This window comes from Harpegnathos saltator, unplaced genomic scaffold, assembly GCF_003227715.2.
Source record: "Harpegnathos saltator strain DR-91 unplaced genomic scaffold, Hsal_v8.6 scaffold456, whole genome shotgun sequence".
Lineage (NCBI taxonomy): Eukaryota > Metazoa > Arthropoda > Insecta > Hymenoptera > Formicidae > Harpegnathos > Harpegnathos saltator.
In genome coordinates this window covers 187,989-207,258 of record NW_020230268.1, presented here as the reverse complement: position 1 = coordinate 207,258, position 19,270 = coordinate 187,989, and the positions used below count along the sequence as shown (strand labels likewise).

Here is a 19,270-nt window from a genome sequence, read left to right as displayed (position 1 = left end):
GACTCTGGAATATCATTTAAAATTCTTTCGTCCCCTGCGGTAAGCAAATGCATTGCTTCTCCCTGAAATAAACATTTAAAAAGCAAATACTGTTTAATAAACATGTACTCAATATTTTTATGTGCATCACAAACAAAAAAAAGATTTCAAATTTTTAAGTATGATGAAATAAGAAGTTTCTAAATATATTTTAATAAAAATGTTCTATATTAGATATATTTTATATTAGAAAAATTGTTACAATTATATTTAAAACTTTTTCATTACCTGTTCCTTTGGAAATGAATCAGGACATTCCACATAATCTAGTCCTATAAGGCCTAAAATCTTTTTTTCTCGATACGTCAGTGTGATAGGAGGACCACCAATGTTCCCTGTCGTAACTTTATTAGCACGGATTTTAGCAACTTTTTGGGAAACTGCTGTTTTATTATCTCGCCATGTCTAAAGCATTTATTACGAAAATACATCCAACGTAGTTACATGCCAGCAAACACAATGTTAGATGTAACGTACATGTTAGTTGTAATTTCCTACTCAATAATATAATTGTTATATGACGTATATGTTATGTAACAGTTATATTGTTGAGTAGGAAATTACAACATGTACGTTACATCTAACATTGTGTTTACTGGGATGTTACACATAATATTTTAAATATTATTGATTTACCGATTTCCATGACGTTATATCTTTTGACTTTCCATTTCTTTCCATAGTATTTAAGTGAGCGACTAATTGCTCCCATGATCCTCTTAAATCTGCGTTCGCGTGTAGAGTTTGGAATTTGTTTGTTGCTACATGTGGATGCTGCACAAAATAGTTCACCATATAATCAATTTGTGCTGACGTTGCTTTCGCCTGCCTCTTCTTAATCCCTGTTCCATTTGGTCTGAAAAAAAAATTATTAGCATATGTGTAATAGATTATACCTGAAATTGATTTATTTTATTAAAATTTTGCATACTTACTGCGATACGAAGTCATTGCGCTAAGTTATTACAATAAAATACATCAATATTTGCATGTTCAACAATATCGTTAAAAGAAACAGATCAATTAACAATTTGTAGCAAGTTATTAGGACTATTTGTTTTCGCTGCACTAGAATGCGCTAGAAAGAATTCGCTGCTGAACTAGAATGAGAAAACTTATATTTGTTTCACTGTAACTTTTAGCATCGATTCAGTAGTGCAGCAAAAACGAACAGACTTATTAAAATGCTGCTGTCATGAAATAATACTTTTAAATTAATTTATAGTTAATTTATGTAAAATTATATTTATAAAAAAATAAATACACAAATTAATAAGGAGATTTGTGGTAGTTACAGCAAAGTACAAGAGAGTTAGATAATCTAGCAATTGGTTTCATCCAAGTTTCTTGTCTTTTGTACAATTAATAATAAAATATTTTCATAACTCTCTTGTACTTTTATACTTTGCTGTAGTTATCTCTAACCTTCTTGCTATTTATTTTATTAAAAAAGGAAAAATCAAATAACAGTCAAACAAAACTTCTTTTGTTAATAACTTTTTAATAAATAATAAGTGACAGCTAAGATCTTTCGAGTATTGTTCAAGATGATAATTTTATCAAATTCAAATTACCTGGCAATTTCTTCTACGTCAATCAAAATTGCTGTCCTGGTTATCAGAGTCTTCTTGCCTCAAATTCAGATTCAAGCAAGGTTAAGAGATCACCTTCACGTACCGGACCTTTCATGTTTCGATAATTTGCCGATTTTGTTTGCCCAGGAACTCTACTTTCACTCGTCTGAATTGTCCTTGTGAGTCTGTGCGGCCCAGGATCTTCATAAGTTTCAAATCAACTGGTTTATCCATAATTTTTCCATGAAATACCAACCTACGAATTTTCCCCCAAAACTTGACATGTTACGTCATTTCCTCTTTTCTTTCACGCTAACGACAACATTAAATAACGACGTTTCGTTACCACATTCTGTAACGTCAGAGTGTCGCTATTATAAGTAAAGGCCTTTGCATGTAGAAAATCTATAACTGCAACCGTAAGATCGTAAGAAAACTGACCAATTACAGTCGATTGTTCTCTTTGCACTAGAGGAATAATCGACTGAGATTGGTCAGTTTTCTTACGGCCTTACGTTTACGGTTAAATTCTTCACGTGCAACAGCCTTTAGAGAATCGCATAGTCGATATCAATATCTCGTTACACACGACGAAAGTCGGTATCGTTACCGTAAAGCTCTAAACACAATGCCAGGCAACAGGCAATAAGAATAAAAATAGACCAATCACAATCGACTATTACAAGAATAATCTATTATATTGTGATTGGTCTATTTTTAATCTTATTGCCTGTTGCCTGACATTGTGTTTAGGGCTTAACGTCATGTATCGTTATAATTATAACGAGTTACAGAATCGCGGTACAGGACGGATGTAGTGTGCACACATTTTCTCAGGGGGCGCGTCGAAGAAAGCGTCCCGTCGTAACCGGCCCGGTGGCCGCTCTCTGGTTCTATCTATCGATAGAAACAATTATTTTACTTTGCGCGTGCTGCATATACAACTACACAGATGTGGCGTGTGCATGTATATATACTTCTCTCTCTCTCTCTCCCTCTCTCTCCCTCCCTTTTCTCCCCTCTCTGTCATGATACATATATATATGTATCTAAATCCCGAAACGAAAAACATAGGCAGATGGCTGAAGATCTATGTTGATGATTAATAATCGTCAGTCAAACTGATGATAGTAGCGGTGAAAAAAGCGCAACAGCAGCAACGGCAACGGCGGCGACGGCAGTAGGAGTAAGTGACGATGAAAACGAAAGTGACAAGTTCACTGGCGCGCGATCAAGATCACTGAGATTGCTAATCGAATTTATTGTTTCGGCATCGTGTGCGAGTAAGCAAGCGAGCTAGCTAGCCAGCTAGCGAGCGAGCGAGCGGGCGAACAAGCGAATAAGCGAACGAGCGAGACAGAGAAAGAGAGGAGAGAGAGGGGGGAGGGGGAAAGAGAGAAAAAGAGAGCGAGAAGTCCGTTCGTCCGCTCGAGATCGGAGAAACAGTCGAGTCGCGAGAAACATGGCGTTTGTTTCTCCCGTATGATACAGAAATATCGTTGTCTGCTAGAAGTCGCAAAACATTTCGGCACATGCTCGTCGGTCATCCATCGGGGAAACATAACTCACCTATGCTACAAGAGTCGGTTTCGCGACACCACGACGAGAGAGCGTACACCTTGATCCGCTTCCACAGCGCAGTGCTCGTTGAGACGGCGGGATCTTCGACGAGCATGAGAACAGGAACTGTCGGTTATGCGTTCTGAGATGCGGAGGACTTGTGAAACGAGCGACAGTGCGCAACAATGACGTCCCGTGGTTACACGAAATCTTATACCCGTAAGCTTAACAGTGTAACAGCCGGCAGTATACAGTTCGACAAGCTCTTTCGCGAGAACAGTAATCGGCCCTCCGCTGCCAAGTCAGCAGGCACTGTTGGCAAATGGGGTATAACGTCCTTCACGTCTATCAGGAGCACAAATATCAATGGTATGTATTTGTTCAGTGTTTGTACATAAAATATCCTTTGCTGTGTGTGTGTGTGTGCGCGCGTGCGTGCGTGCGTGCGTGCGTGTGTGTGTGTGTGTGTGTGTGTGTGTGTGTTTTGTGTGTGCGCGCGCGCGCGCGCGTAGTGTATTTCAAAAAGAATCTATATAATTTGTGATTCTATATTTTCTTAAGTTGGAGCACTTGTTATATATTATGTTTTTATCATGTGTTTTTATGTATATTTATATCTGATTGTATATCAGAAAAATAATAGAAATCGACAGAATTTGTTTCTGGAAGTTTCAATTAATCATTGTTGTATCAGTGATGAAATAAATGTTTTGAGATTTAACAATGGAAAGTTGATGTAACAATAAGAGGATTTGTATCTGATAAACATTCTTCATGTTATATTTTATTTAAGTTAAAGAATATTATATATATTGGTCTATTTAATAAAGTTTTATTTGGCCAGTTGTGAGTTTAAGCTATAACATCCAGAAATGCAATATAGTAAAAAACTAATAGGTTGTTATTTTTTATACCAGTAATACATACATTATTTTGTTATATACTGATAGAACATTTAAATAAGTATATGTGTATATATTGTATTTTTATTACTTTTATATATTCAATTAAATATACGTAATTATATAGACAATTTGATATATTTACAGTTAGAAACATGGATATATCAGTCATCCTTGAAAATTATGAGCAGTTATTAGCAGAATAATTAAATTACTTAAAAGATTATTAACCATAATTTACTTATCTTCTTTAAAATAGAAATCTGTACATATTTTATTAATAGGGTACAATCATAAACATTGTATGTTACCTTTGAAAGATATATTAGCACTGCAAAGAACCATTCCCTTTTCAGGGAGAAGAGATGATATTCATAACACACTCGGTGCGAAGAAAATGAAACTCGATTATGGGAATCAGAACGCTCGAGTGAATTCCAGTAAGGATCCTTTCTCATTTGAGACGGATCCAGATAACAAGCCGGACACTGCTCTGGCGGTTGTAAAACCTAAGAAGTTCTTCAAAAGCCGAAATGTTCCGCCTGTGGTAGAAGAATCTCGCCAAGATGTAGCAATCTACAGACAAGTACCTGATTCGCAATACAACCGATCCCGTGTCTCGAAGCAACCCCAGCAGCAACTGCAACCGCTGGTACAGCAGCAGAAGCAGACAGCTTTAATGAAAGTGTCGCATGCGCCAGTCAAGAAAATAGTAGAGAGTTTAGATAACGCGACCAGCGTGATCGTTGATACTCCCCCGAATCGGGAGGAGAACAAGCCGCCGATCGTGCTGAGAATATGCAAAGGTACTGCGCGGTTTGTCTGTGGAGACCTGCAAGATACACAGGACATCTCGGAGCCGGAGACATACAGGATCTCCACGTCGCTCGCTAGTCCTTCTAAAGTGGACATCGAGCGGAAAACGTCTAACACATCGGAGACATCGTTGAAGGCAGATCACTATAAACCTGTACGTTCGCATCAACCTATTATCTCGACTTTATCGATTCCTTTGGAGAATTCCGATATGCGTAGAACTACTCGCAGCCGCGCGAAAAACCTACATCTGGACCTGACTGCAACGACATCTGTCGCGGTGTCGACGGCGCCAGCGACGCCAAACTCCCACAGCTCTGGTCTCTCGTTGACGCTGAGGAAATCCGTCACGGACTCCAACAACACCCTTATATCGCACTATGACATCGTTAAGACTGACTGCGGCTCTGCGTACTCCAAACCAACCATCGAGCCGTTGATCGGACGTGATCAGCCACTGCCGACCACAACTCAAGAGCTGATCGATATATTGTCAAGTGATTCTGACACGAGACTACCGCAGGCACTACCACCGCCACCTGTACCTACGCCAGCACATACACCAGCATCTACGCCAGCACCTATGCCAGCACTTGCACTTGCTACAGCTACAGCAGCAACTGTGACTACAATTGTAGCTGATAACATAGTGGAAGCAGAGGTAACACCGGAGAACATTGCGAATCAAGTTCAGCACTGCACTATAGATATCCAATCTAACGAGATTGTATCTGAACAACATCACCAAGAACAACAACCGCAACAGCAGCCAGCATCTATTATTGACGCACAACTCATTGAACCTGAGCTAGCAGAAACAACGGCCGAACCCGACTTCGAGTCGGAGCCGGAACCAGCCGTTCCACGTGCGATCGATACCGAAATCGCCGCTGCTAAAGCTCTAGTGGATCAGGACTGGTTCTCGGGCAGTGACGATAGTGAAGGTGTTAGTGGGAGCGCCGAGAGTGAGATACCGCTGCATGTGACGAGTACAGTTTCAGAATCGCAAATACCCAATGTTCCGTCGACGAGTGTTCCAATCAGCAAGCCCACTGCTGCGAAGAAAGGCAGTATTTTCAAGAGTCGTTCGACAGGTGCAACGAACGGAAACAAGAGACGAGCATTGTATAAACATAAATGGTGCGATAGCGACAAGGAGTCCACCGTCACAGATACGCCTGCTGCTGACAATAGCACACCAACCACCGCGTCCGGTTCTAGTAGTGCTGGCACTTCGGTGTACGAGGAGGAATTTGATCCCTCGCAGTTGACGAGAGTTGTGACTTACTCCACGACCGACGTCGGCTTCGAGGACGAAGCTGATACTATCACGAGTGTTCGTTGTGGTAAAAAAGTTAAAGGGGTAAGCATGATGTGTGTGAATACTATGTAGAATATGATAAGAAGAATATTATGGAATTATTTTCTATAATATTATGTTTCATATACTATATGAAATATAATAATTTGTTTGTTTTGGAATATTATTTGTTTTTGTACTTAGAAGATCTGTTATAATTTTATTAACGAGTAACTTTTTTGCAACATTACCTTGCTATAAATATAGTGAGATTAATTACTGTTTTCAATTGCGGGATATATAAGCATGATCAAATGCAAGATAATTTCTTTGTATACTTTATTCGATTCACTGATATGATATATTTATTAAAACTTTGTGTTATAGTTCTATACTGTAGTGAAAAATGTAAAAAAAGCTCATCAGATACAAGAAAGTGGTGAATTTCAAGAGTTCAATGACGATGTAGAATATATCTTGGACACTTTGAGAGAAAATAATCCAAATGCTACTCGTTGCCTTTCTGCCATACGGTTAGCAAGTAAATGTATGGCTCCTGCATTTCGTATGCACGTACGTGCTCATGGAACTGTTGCCAAGTTTTTTAAAGCTCTTCATGATGCAACTAAAGATCAGGTATGAATGATAAAATGTAAATTTTTTATTATAATAAAAGATCACTAATTCGATGTAATCATAGAAATATGAGCAAATAGAACTCTCGCATGAGACTTTTTTCCGATTAGGAATTAGATAATGCTATTGTTGTTGCAGAGCCTCGGTCTATGTACAGCAACGGTGATGTTTGTCTTGAGTCAAGATCGTCTAGCTATGGATTTGGATCGTGATTGTTTGGAGTTAATGTTAAGTTTATTAGAGTCTGATGCCAGCCATAAGAACGCTCTTGACGATTGTGGTCTAAGTCATGCTGAATTATTAAAAAATAAGGAAAAAGTACGTCAGTTATGCGCTGATATCCAAGCTCAAGGGCATGCTAAGCATCTAAATCTAGATAACATAACTGTGAGTAATTTTACTTGCAATCTATTGAATTTATAATCATCTCAGGAATATATATTTATATGATTTTTATATATATTTATATAATTTCTGTAATTTATGTAATTTTGCTTCCGATAGGTTGGCCAGCTCGCTATGGAGACACTTTTGAGCCTTACGTCAAAGCGCGCTGGTGAATGGTTTAAGGAAGAACTACGAGAGTTAGGTGGTTTGGAACATATTGTAAAAACAATTCGCGAATGCCACCGTCATATTAACGGTCAGGATGTTTTAAGATCTGGCTGGACAGATCCTTTATTAGATAAATTACGTAAAGTTGACAGATGCTTACGCGTATTAGAAAATGTAAGTATTGTTTTCTTTTTTAAATATTGTGCATATTATGTCGCGAATAGAAAAAGAAGGGGGAGAGAAGAGAGAAATTGAAATATTACATATAAACGTTTTTTTCAGGTAACTCATATGAATGAAGAGAATCAAGTGTATTTATTAAAATATGAGGACGGAGTATTAGTAAGCACATTAGCTAGTTTATATCACTTGTGTGGTCAAGAAATTCCCATCTACCCGACAACGGATCCAAGCGACAAAAGTTCTACTGGTGCTGTTGTTAGAGAATGCCTTTTCGCGATTATTAAAGTTCTTATTAACCTCACCCATCGATTTAATAGACAGTGTAAGATATTTCAATATGGTATATTTATTGTATTATTTTATATAAAAATTTTCAATATATATATATATATATTGTACATTTACAGCTTTTGGTAGCACGTCGGTCGGCTCTGAAGTTGGCGTTTTGGATTGTAGTTTATTTCTTTTATTACGCGTTCCCGAGTCACTTCCAGAGGAGAAGCGGTTTGATATGATGATGTTGGCATTAATTTTATTGATAAATCTAGTAGAGCAATGTGACGATAACAAGCAACTTCTCATTGAATCGAAAGCTCCCCCGTCACCAGAAGATATTTTTGACAGTACGTAATTCACACTGACAAAATCAATTATAAAATTACAATCTTATTCTAATATTCTTATCATATCATCATATTATGACTATGAGCGTTGATGATTTATATGTTTTTGTTAACCGTATGTCTTTAGCAGAAGAAAGCGGAGTAGAATCCTTGATCGATTTATTTTATAAGCAAGAAGAACTTGCGCGTGCTGAGGAACAAAAAACTGACGCCATTTTGGATGGACAGAAAGATTCTGAGCAAACAGAAACAGTATCGACTACTACTAAATCTCAGGAAGAATTTATTGAAGAGACCGTTACCAAATGTATGTATTATACCAGAGCTCGGCAAAATGTGCACGCGACGGCCGATTTTCGACTATCTCCGCCTACCTCTATTTCTTTTACCTCGCCGCTCCGCGCTGCCCACAAGCCGCTCGAGTCTCAGGAGCGTGTTTCCAATAGTTTTCCACGTCACCCATGAAGTACTATTGTTAACGCGTTTTTTTTAAGTGATACCCCCAGTAAGCCTAATCCACTGATGACTGTAACAACCCGTAACTAAAATTGATCAGAAGCGAAATAAAATATGTTAAATGAAGAATATTCAATTCGATTTTCGGCGTCTTTTATTGATTAAGAGTGGAAGCGTCAATTTGGATATTGCATATAGCGAGCCGCATAAGACGTGGTAAGGAATCGTCGCTTAAAGAAGAACACCTCATTTTTTATAAACTTTATTTTTGAAAAATGAAGAGGCCTACTGGGGATACCACTTAAAAAAAAAACACGTCAACAATAGTACCTCATGGGTGACGTGAAAACTATTGGAAACACGCTCCAGAGGCTCGAGCGGCTTGTAGGCAGCGCGCGGAGTGGCGAGGTAAAGGGAATAGCGGTGAGCGGAGATAGTCGAAAATCGGCCGTCGCGTGCACATTTTGCCGAGCTCTGTATTATACGAAATAATTTATTTGTTGAGCAAGTGGTCGTGATTATTCTAACTCCACGTTTATTCCTTCGCAGTATTGCAAAAAGCTGGACGACATATGGAACATACTTTGATCGGAGCGTACGTCGTGCTTTTACTTGGATACTTAATAATGGATAATAAGGTAAAATTCAATATAATCGTAATGTGGAAGAATACAATTGAAACATTATTGTAATAATCACTGTTGAGTAATATGGTATTCCGACATCTGACACATCGATATATAATTTAATACATGTATATGTATATATGTATGTATATGTATGTACACACATACGCGCGCGCACACACACACATACACACACACAAAACACAACGCACGCACACACATACACACACATCGTGAAACGATATGTACATATATTGTAGAATTTTCTAATGACAAATTGGTATTGTTTTAGGAATATGAGTCGCTAGTACGAAGTAGATTACGAGACAAAAGTTTCACTACCATGGTTTCTGTACTTCAAAAGTTCTTCAACTTCATGAATCTGACGGCATCGGTAATTACTTTTATTTTTTTTTGTTTTAAATGATCAAAAAATATGCGATAATGTAAGTTCTAAGTTACTTATTGTGTGCACGTTATTTTAGAATGAAGTGAGTAGTTGCGGAATAGCTGCTACTGAGAAGGTAATCAAGTTCCTAAAGATGTCAGATGCCAGAATCGAGGAGGAGACGAACGAGTTACCATTACCAGCATTAGAAGACACTAATATAATGCTCGACTTAACTTCATCTTGATTGACATGTCATGTATACACTTGACAGCATTTTTTTTCTCATCAGGCATATACGAAGAGCCAAAGTTACATGTGTCCAGCAGAAAAGAAATTTCTTTCTGTCACGACACGGACGAACTTCTGTTTCATATATATATTCATATATTTTGATACATATTTATTCATTTACGTAATTTATTCTAGGTTTTCATCATTATTAATTTGGCTAAATTCCTCATTTATATTAATGAACTTCGTTTTTAATTGATTTGTAGATATAAGATAGTGTAATTTGAATGAACGTAAGGAACATGTCTTGTAAGTATAACTACAGGGCACTTATCGTGATTGCTGTTACACAGTGTCGACATTACTATCAGTAATAATTTAAGCTAATAGCCACTTTTTTTAAAGTTAGGAGACTATCAAGAAGCCTAGAGCTGAGCTTCTTGCCAGTTTAGATGATTTATTTTCTGTATATGATCTTAATATTGTACAATCAACAATTTACAATTATATCTATTACGTTTTAAAACCTGTTAAGTAATTCATACAGCACTAAGATGCGTTATAAGTCGCTGAAATTCAATATAGCATTATGTATAAGTTTATTTTAATATTAAAATTATATTACCATATAAGCCTTGTAAATGTAAATTTATAAATTATAATTGTACCTTATACACACAGCAGCTCACAGTTATTGAATCCCGTTAGCTTGTGTATACATGTAAGATCACTATTACATTATATCGTGATATGTTTAGAAAATATGAAAGATATTCTGCTCTATGCAATAAAATTTAAAAAATGTAAGATTTAAATCTAACTTTAATGGCATTTTATTTATTGTTTATATTGATCGGCTGTCAGAAATTACACAAATGGAAAAGCGACAAGCGCAGGATTATCACATCTGCCGAATTTAAATTTGGAATCTAAATAAAACAAAATAAAGATGATAATCTTAAATATCAATAATAATAATAATAATACATATTAAAATATATAAATTATTTTTATATATGTATATATATATATTACATTTTTATTTTGAAAAAAAATACATTATAAAGATATTTGAAGAAAAATTTGAATAAAATGATGCATCATAATTATTGCACTATTATGCAATTCCAGTGCAATTAAAAAAAATTTCAAGTTTATTCTCATATACTTATATATATTGGGAGTACAAATTAGTTCGGTCCGTTTTTTGTGTTAAAAGATGTATTTATTTCAAAACAAAATGAATGAACAGATCAATTAAAGTATTTTCCATCGCTGGTTACTTTCTCCCATTTCTCAAGCAATTTTCGAATTCCATCTCGAAAAAATGACTCGTCTTTTGAGGCAATCCAAATTTGGAGCCAATTTTCGATATCTGCGAAAGAAGTGAACTGGTGACCTACCAAATTGTGCTGTATCCTTCGGAACAACCAGTAATCAGAAGGAGCAATGTCCGGAGAATACGGCGGGTGCGGTGAAACATCTCATTTGAGCGTTTCCATATATTTTTTTACGACTTTTGCGACATGAGGCCGAGCGTTGTCATGAAGAACGCCTTTCAACGTCTTTCGGTTTCAGTTCATAAGGCACCCAATTTCCTTGTTTTTGAATAATTTCCATGTCTCTCAATCGTACGGAAACGGCTTATTGAGTCACTCCCAATGATTCTGCAAGCTCCTCTTGCGTTTGACTCTGATCTTCTTCGAGTAATGCCTCTAATTCTTTGTCCTCGAATTTTTTTGGCTGTCCAGAGCGAGGCTTCGACGCTGAAATCTCCATCCTTGAAACGTCGAAACCATTCCGTACATGATTTATCAGTTGGAGCAGCGTCACCATAAACTTCAACAAGCATTCGATGGGCTTCAGCTGCACTTTTCTTCCAATTAAAGCAGAAAATTAAAACCTCTCGCAAATGCTGCTTGGTTAACACAAAATTCGACATTTTCAACACTGTAAAAAGCAAGGTTTTTGTATGAAACTCAAAGCTATATAAACTGAATATTATTGGCAGATGTCTAACTTCTCTGAAACCGTCAAAATCGGCAGTCATTATGAACCATTCATAACAGCCGGAGCCATCTTTTGAAAACGGACCGAACTAATTTGTACACCCAATAATATAAAGCTAGCGGCACTCGGTGCTTGTTTTCGTGCTGGATTGCTTACTGGATGAAAATACTGCGTTTTGATTGGTATATTTTCGAAGATGGATGGAAATGCACCAATCAGAACGCAGTATTTTCATCCAGCAAGCAGCACGAAAACAAGCACCGTGTGCAGCTGGCTTAAAATACATTTTTCATTCCCACCATGTTTCGCTTAAAATTTAAACGTGGTTAAACTGAGTTTAATTTGAATGCCCAATGTTGACCGTTTAGCTGGAATAAACGAAGTTTAAGAAAAGTAACTAATACAAAGTGAGCGTAGAAAAATATACAGGGTGTCCAGAATGTGATCATTAATATTTTGTGTACTGGTAGATTGAGTGTAGCCGAAAGGAAAAGTTATGTACCATAATGTCAAATTGGCAATAGTTATCGAGTTAAGCCAGCGGCACACGGTGCTTGTTTTCGTGCTGGATTGCTTGCTGGATGAAAATATTGCATTCTGATTGGTGTATTTCCATCCATCTTCGAAAATATACCAATCAAAACGCAGTATTTTCATCCAGCAAGCAATCCAGCACGAAAACAAGCACCGTGTGCCGCTGGCTTTATTAATTGAAACATGTGAGCCAATGAGCGCGTAGAGAACGCTGGGCGACTGCCTCTTGTCGCTTGCGCTCGCTCGCTCGTCGTTCGCGCTCGCTCGCTCCTCGTCGCGCACCTCTTGTCGCTTACGGTTGCCTCTCGCCGCGCGAGGTAAGCCATCTTCTTATGCACAGAGCCCGTCCTATCGCTTTCTCGTGCGCTCATTCGTTTACACATTTTAATTAATTACAGAATAAATATTGAAAAAATTGTAAAATGGCACAGGACTTTCTTAATTGTTTTAACGAGTTCTACCAGTACACAAAATATTAATGATCACATTCCGGACACCCTATATGTGGACTTATAACTTAAAAAGTTATAAAGGTTATAAAATGTTATAAATAAATAATTTATTTATTATTAATATAATAATGTATTTAATATGTATATTTCTTGTGTTTATTTTTATTTCAATTATTATTTTAATGTTTATTATCAGTACTAAAGATAATTATCCTTATACAGGGTGTTTGATAGCTGATCATGCAGACGAAAGTTGGAGATAGATTGGGTGTAGCCGAGAAGAAAAGTCATGTACCATAATGTCAAATTGGCAATAGTTACCGAGTTATTAATTAAAACATGTGAGCCAACGAGCGCGTAGAGAGCGGAGGGCGGCCGCAGTAAGCACGTAGACATTTGATACAGGCGGAGTCAGTGAGTGGCCATAGGAGAGCGCGCGCGGCGAGGGGCAACGTAAGCGACAAGAGGCGATCGCGCGCGACGAGGAGCGAGCGAACTTTTTCTTTGTGGTTTTTTCCTTATAGCTCGCTCACTCCTCGTCGTTCGCGCTCGTTCGCTCTTCGTCGCGCTCGCTCGCCTTTTGTCGCTTGCGCTCGCTCGCTCCTCGTCGCGCGCACCCGCCTCTTGTCGTTTACGTTGCCCCTCGGCGCGCACGCTCTCCTACCGCCACTCACTGACTCCGCCTGTATCAAATGTCTACGTGCTTACTGCGGTCGCCCTCCGCTCTCTACGCGCTCGTTGGCTCACATGTTTTAATTAATAACTCGATAACTATTGGCAATTTGACATTATGGTACATGACTTTTCTTCTCGGCTACACCCAATCTATCTCCAACTTTCGTCTGCATGATCAGCTATCAAACACCCTGTATAATGTATGCAACGAACAAAGTCTTTTGTTCGCTTCTGGCGGTTGGATGTAGTTCCCGTAACTACGCATATTTTTTATCTTGGGGACTGTACGCGTTGTTCTTGTTTCTCTTTTATTTCCAAAATCGTGATTGATGTAAGAGAAGGAGTGTAATAAATCTGCTCAGAGCCATAAATTGAATGAATGAGGGTATGTTCACGGAGACGCTATCAACGCTACCAGTGCAAACGCTACCAAAACCGTTCAAGGAGCCAATAGCGTGATAGCGATAGCGAGCTCCGTGAACGGCATTTAGCGTTTGCATTACTACAGCATCTTTTTGTAACGAGTTAGGAGTTAGGTTATATGTTGCGTTAAGCAAAAGCAAAAATGGCAAATTTAAAAGAAGTGCTAATAACGTTATTACTGGAAGTACGAGACCTAGTAAATGCGTCCTCAAGTGACAGCGATGAGGAAGAAATTGTCATATTACAACACATTGCAAATAAAAGAGAAAAAGGCGAGAATACCAAATTATGTTGAAACCATAATGCCTGCCTTAAGAAGTGAAGATTTCAAGGTTCATTTCAGGTATCAGTTATGTAAATAATGTCTTTTTGTGAATAACATTTATATAGAAATGTCTATGGTATAGAACATAGTATAATTGATATAAGTAAAAAATGCAATATTTAACTGATAAGTAATAAGATATTAATACACAATTTAGGATAACTCCTGAAACATTCGAATATCTTTTATCTATTATTGAGCCAAAATTAAAAGAGAAAAAGAGAAAAAGAAGGAGCACCTATGATTAGTGCACATAAACAGTGTCTGTTGGCATTGTGGAGACTAGCTATTCCAGATTCTTTTAGGTAAACAATAAAGTACTTACAAAGCACTTCTGCTGAATGCACTCACTGATATCAGGCAACACAGCATGAATCTATCTTTGTTCCATGTATACTGAGCAACAAATTGAATAATGCTTATGTTGATTTATGTCACTGACTAGAAAACTACTTGTATATATTTTTATTTTCTAATGTTCAGGTCAATTTCCGACAGATTTAATGTCGGTAGAAGCACTGCGTTACATATAACAAGGCGTGTTATAAATGCACTTATTGAGCTGATGCCTGCTATAATTAAATGGCCAACGAATGAAGAATGTGAGCAAATATGAGTAGGATTTGAAGCTACTAGTGGATTCCCGAAAGTCATTGGTGCTATTGATGGCACGCATATCAATATTTCAGTTCCTAAAGAAAATCCAGAGGCATATGTGAACCGCAAAGGTCACCATTCAATCCAATTTCAGGTATAATGCCTTTTTTAGTCAATGCTAGAATGCTTGATGGAGTCATTATTAATCTTCTTGTCACTATTTCTGCAATTTTTCGTGTTTTAGGAAAAATATCTTGTAATGTTTTAAGCTTGTAAAACTCATAAAATGTTACTCTTAACTGCAACATTATTATATAGTGCAATATTATTATAGTGTATATATACGTGTAAATATATATAATATATATAATATATATATATATATAATATAAATATATATAAGTGTAAATATTATTATAGTGTTAATGCTTTCTATACAATTTAATCTAATATACATATATTGTTTAGTTGCAGGCTATTTGTGATCATACTTGCCGATTTATACACTGTTACGTGGGACATGTAGGATCTGTACATGATCAACGAGTTTTTCGTTTATCAGAAGTACAATCCTACTTAGAAGATGGGTTAAAATTTCCACAGGAATGTCATTTAATTGGAGATGCAGCTTATAAACTGCATGAAAATCTGTTAGTACCATACCGAGATAATGGTCACATGACAGAGCAGCAGAGAAATTACAACTTTTGCCATGCTTCTGCAAGAATGGTTATTGAGAGAGCATTTGGCTTATTAACAGTTTCCAAAGTCTTCTTACAATACTTGCGATGGACAGAACAGACCTAATTCCAAAGCATATTCTCGCCTGTTGTGTGTTACACAATATATGTACAATGAGAGGTGACTTGGATATAGAAATGTTGGAGGATGTAGAAGAAAGACAATGTGTTGTGGGCAACACTGACGATATGCATGATATCGCTCATGCAGGGGCTGCAAAAAGAGACTTAATAGCTGCAAGGTTACTAATGAGACATGCTTAAGAAAGAAATTAATGTATGTTATTATTTTTTCAAATTAAACCACATATATGATTCGTAAAGATTTTTTAAACAAAACCATACTTCTGTCATTGAACATTTATATCTGTTTGTAACTCCCAGTAAGCAAAATGCTAGCAGAATGCGCGCAGATTGACGCCAATTTCGATCAGATCTCCACATCAAAACCATAGCCATCTGTGTCCTCATTAGGCTCGTGTTTTGTCGACAGGACCTGTACGACAGGCCGTGCGAGCAGATTGTCAACAGAAACCGCGCAGGTCCTGCTGCCAAACTATGCGTAGAGTCTGCGCGCAGAGTTTGCTCGGTTTTTGCCGCCAATCTGTCATCAAATTACTGCAAGTCTTGCGCGGTTTTTGATACAAATCTGCCGTCAAATATCCGACAGCAGGATCTGGCGCATATTTGACCACAGATTGGCAGCATAATTTGATATAACAGATTCTGCGTTAAATTTGTTGCCTATTTGCCATCAAACTATGATAGCAGGCTTTGTTCGAAATCTGCTCGCGCAGGTTTGGCTATCTGGGTTAATATCATATGTAAATTTGCATAACTAAAGGTACCTGTAGACGGTGCGTAATATACTTATAGACATGCTTAAGAAAGAAATTAATATGTTATTATTTTTTCAAATTAAACCACATATGATTCGTGAAGATTTTTTAAACAAAACCATACTTCTGTCATTGAACATTTATATCTATTTGTAACTTAATATCACATGTAAATATTGCATAACTAAAGGTACCTGTAGACGGTGCGTAATATACTTATAGACCTAATATACTTGTATACTTAGGCTTAATATACTTAATTTTACTATTTTAACATGAAGCAAATATATAATATAATTAAATAACACTGTTAGACACTTCAGACTATAAAATCAGACTTTTCTTAATATTGCAATCTATTGCTTCTAAACGGGTTCTTCAATAAGAATTTAAAGTATGAAACTAAAAACATGAAACATAAAAAATAGTCTTCATTGCATATCGTTTATTGCTCGTTACTAATCGCGTGCAGCATGCAAGGATCATTACGCTTTAAATTCTCATTGAAGATGCCGCTTTACATCGGTTAACGTCTTTATAGTTTATAGCTTGTTCAAAACCGATTCTAGTTTGTTCAATATTTTTTGTGACATTTCCATCCTGTCTTTATGTCTCTTATTTTTTTGCTCTTCGGCTATTTGGCGGTTTGCTAATATTGCTTCCAAAGTATTGCTGACTCTACGTTTCCCTGGAAGTACAAATATTCTTTTTATTTTACTGCCTATACAGAGAGAACACTGCACTCTTGGTGCACACTGCGCACTATTGTAAATGGCCGAATTTGTTATAATTCAATTAAAAATGTGTAATTATTACTTACGAGAAACTGGACCACTGGATTCACTGCTAGAGTCGTTAGAGCAACTATCAGCAGATTTTAATTTTCCAGACTTGTATGTCACAGACCCAGTTGATGAAATAGTTAATAACAGGTCTATATATGTTTTTTCGCGAAGAAGGCTCTCCATGACCTAAACAGATGATATTGTATTACAAATAGTAAAAGAGTGGGGAAAAGTTTAGTACAGTACAAGTTAATTAAAGTAATACTTACTTCATAATATTTCCACGTGCGATTATTGTTACCGGATTTTGAGTTGTGGTCTTTGATCGTCTTATATGTTCGCTTCATTGTGTTTATTTTTGTCATACACTGTCTACCTGAAAACATGTGTCCTTTGGCATTCATGATTGTTGACATTTCGTCCCACGCTTTTTTTGTTGCTGATTTTGCCTGAAGACATGAACGATTCTCGCAGCCTATATTCATCAACTAATAACATTATGGCCTCATGAGACCGAAGAGATCGAAAATCTGCAATATAAATCAAACATATATAGTTTTCGTAACAAACACCATCCATATTATACAATTTTCTTACTTTCTTTATTTTCATAAATTTCCTGTTCTTCAAGTTATTCTTTTAACATGCCCATATATCCTACAAACACAAGGTATGCAATTAATTACATACAAGAAATTACTATACAATATGAAAGAGAGAAAAGTTCAACTTAATTAAAAATAAAGTACATATTAGATGCTTTATCCAGTGAAGTGTTCTGCTCAGATGCTTATAAAAATAAAAATAATGTTTGCAATTATTATTTTATACATGCATCAAGCAGCAAATATAAACAGTATTATTAAAAGTAATTGCAAAACAAAAATATTCAATGCATGCATTAAACTTGATTAAAGCAATGCAGTTAATGAATAGATTTGCAGAAAATATATGCAAGAAAAATAAAGAGCAAGTATTTTTAAATTAAAGCAACATTGTGGTAAAAGCCAATAACAATTAGTTGCATTAATATATAAGTAAATCAGAATTTACTGCACAATATAAATAAGAGTATAACAACCACCCAAGGAACAAACCAAATTAAGAGAAAGTCATAATGACTTTGATGTCATAAAAGTCAAAATAATGATTTTTGGTTAAAAACTGTCTATTAACATTAAGAATCATAAAGTTATTTTGACTTTTCCTTGACTTTGATGTGTTTCTTAGACAAATAAACTAAAAATAATAATACAAATCATCAAATAAATATAACCTCTAGTACTTAACCAATTTATTAGGAAGAACTTACCATTTTGTGCTCTAAAAGCACTAGTCGGTGAGAGTCGTACTTGAAACAGTTCTCCAGTTTCAGCGTCCTGAAGATTTATGTCTATATTTTCCATCTTCTTTACGTCAAATATTTCCGGGACGGAGCACGCACAGCTCGAACTTAACACAGTTCTGCGCGTTCACTGGCGTTCACGGAGCTGTAAGATTTAAAAGAGATATCGTCTATATCTTTATTCCTTTCTCTTTTAAATCTCTCTTCTTCTAGATCCTCCTCCTTAGTTAGAAAAAGGGGATGTTCAGGATGTAGAGGTTCCGAGTGGTTAATATGAAACTCTTCTTATATTGAACAAGAATATAAGTATATATATATTTTAAAAGAACACAAATACAATTGTACCCGACACCGCAATTTATACCAAATATATCGCTTTACAAAAGCTTGACGATCCACGACTTAGTCTTTCGACTCGACTCTATTTTTACTATCCGTCTCAACGTTAAATGGCAAAAGCGCTGCCTCCGTCCGTTTCCTTTTATCTTTTCTCCATCCGCCGAATCTGAACTGTTGGGACCGGCCTTCTCCCGTGGCTCCCCCGGAATAGGCTGGTGCTGTCCTCCCTCGTCTGTGGGTGCGTTCGGGGAGCACGCTATTCGCACAATAAGTATCTAAGACCGTTCGAGGAGACGCTTTGTGGCGCTATAAAA

At 36.7% G+C, this 19,270-nt stretch overlaps 2 protein-coding genes and 1 pseudogene across 3 annotated transcripts; 1 reads left to right on the top strand and 2 right to left on the bottom strand.

Moving 5' to 3' along the window:
- Positions 1-831: 831 nt before the first annotated feature.
- LOC112588076 (40S ribosomal protein S28-like) lies at positions 832-3,362 on the bottom strand (annotated as a pseudogene).
- Positions 3,297-9,949, top strand: wapl (cohesin release factor wings apart-like). 2 transcript variants are annotated; one of them, XM_011155950.3, is made up of 11 exons: positions 3,297-3,542; positions 4,432-6,254; positions 6,579-6,827; positions 6,966-7,214; positions 7,332-7,556; positions 7,665-7,887; positions 7,973-8,188; positions 8,319-8,495; positions 9,194-9,282; positions 9,563-9,664; positions 9,756-9,949. In XM_011155950.3, the coding sequence occupies exons 1-11, from the start codon at positions 3,359-3,361 to the stop codon at positions 9,903-9,905; spliced, it is 3,687 nt and encodes a 1,228-aa protein (XP_011154252.1). In that variant the 5' UTR covers positions 3,297-3,358; the 3' UTR covers positions 9,906-9,949. The 2 variants fall into 2 exon arrangements, with proteins under 2 accessions (XP_011154252.1, XP_011154250.1); XM_011155948.3 differs by having other exon boundaries at positions 8,316-8,495.
- Positions 9,950-16,656: 6,707 nt separating this feature from the next.
- Positions 16,657-17,802, bottom strand: LOC112589278 (uncharacterized). Its single transcript, XM_025301885.1, has 3 exons — positions 17,542-17,802; positions 17,308-17,458; positions 16,657-17,175 (listed from the first exon to the last, which is right to left on the bottom strand). The coding sequence occupies exons 1-3, from the start codon at positions 17,755-17,757 to the stop codon at positions 17,030-17,032; spliced, it is 513 nt and encodes a 170-aa protein (XP_025157670.1). The 5' UTR covers positions 17,758-17,802; the 3' UTR covers positions 16,657-17,029.
- Positions 17,803-19,270: the final 1,468 nt, after the last annotated feature.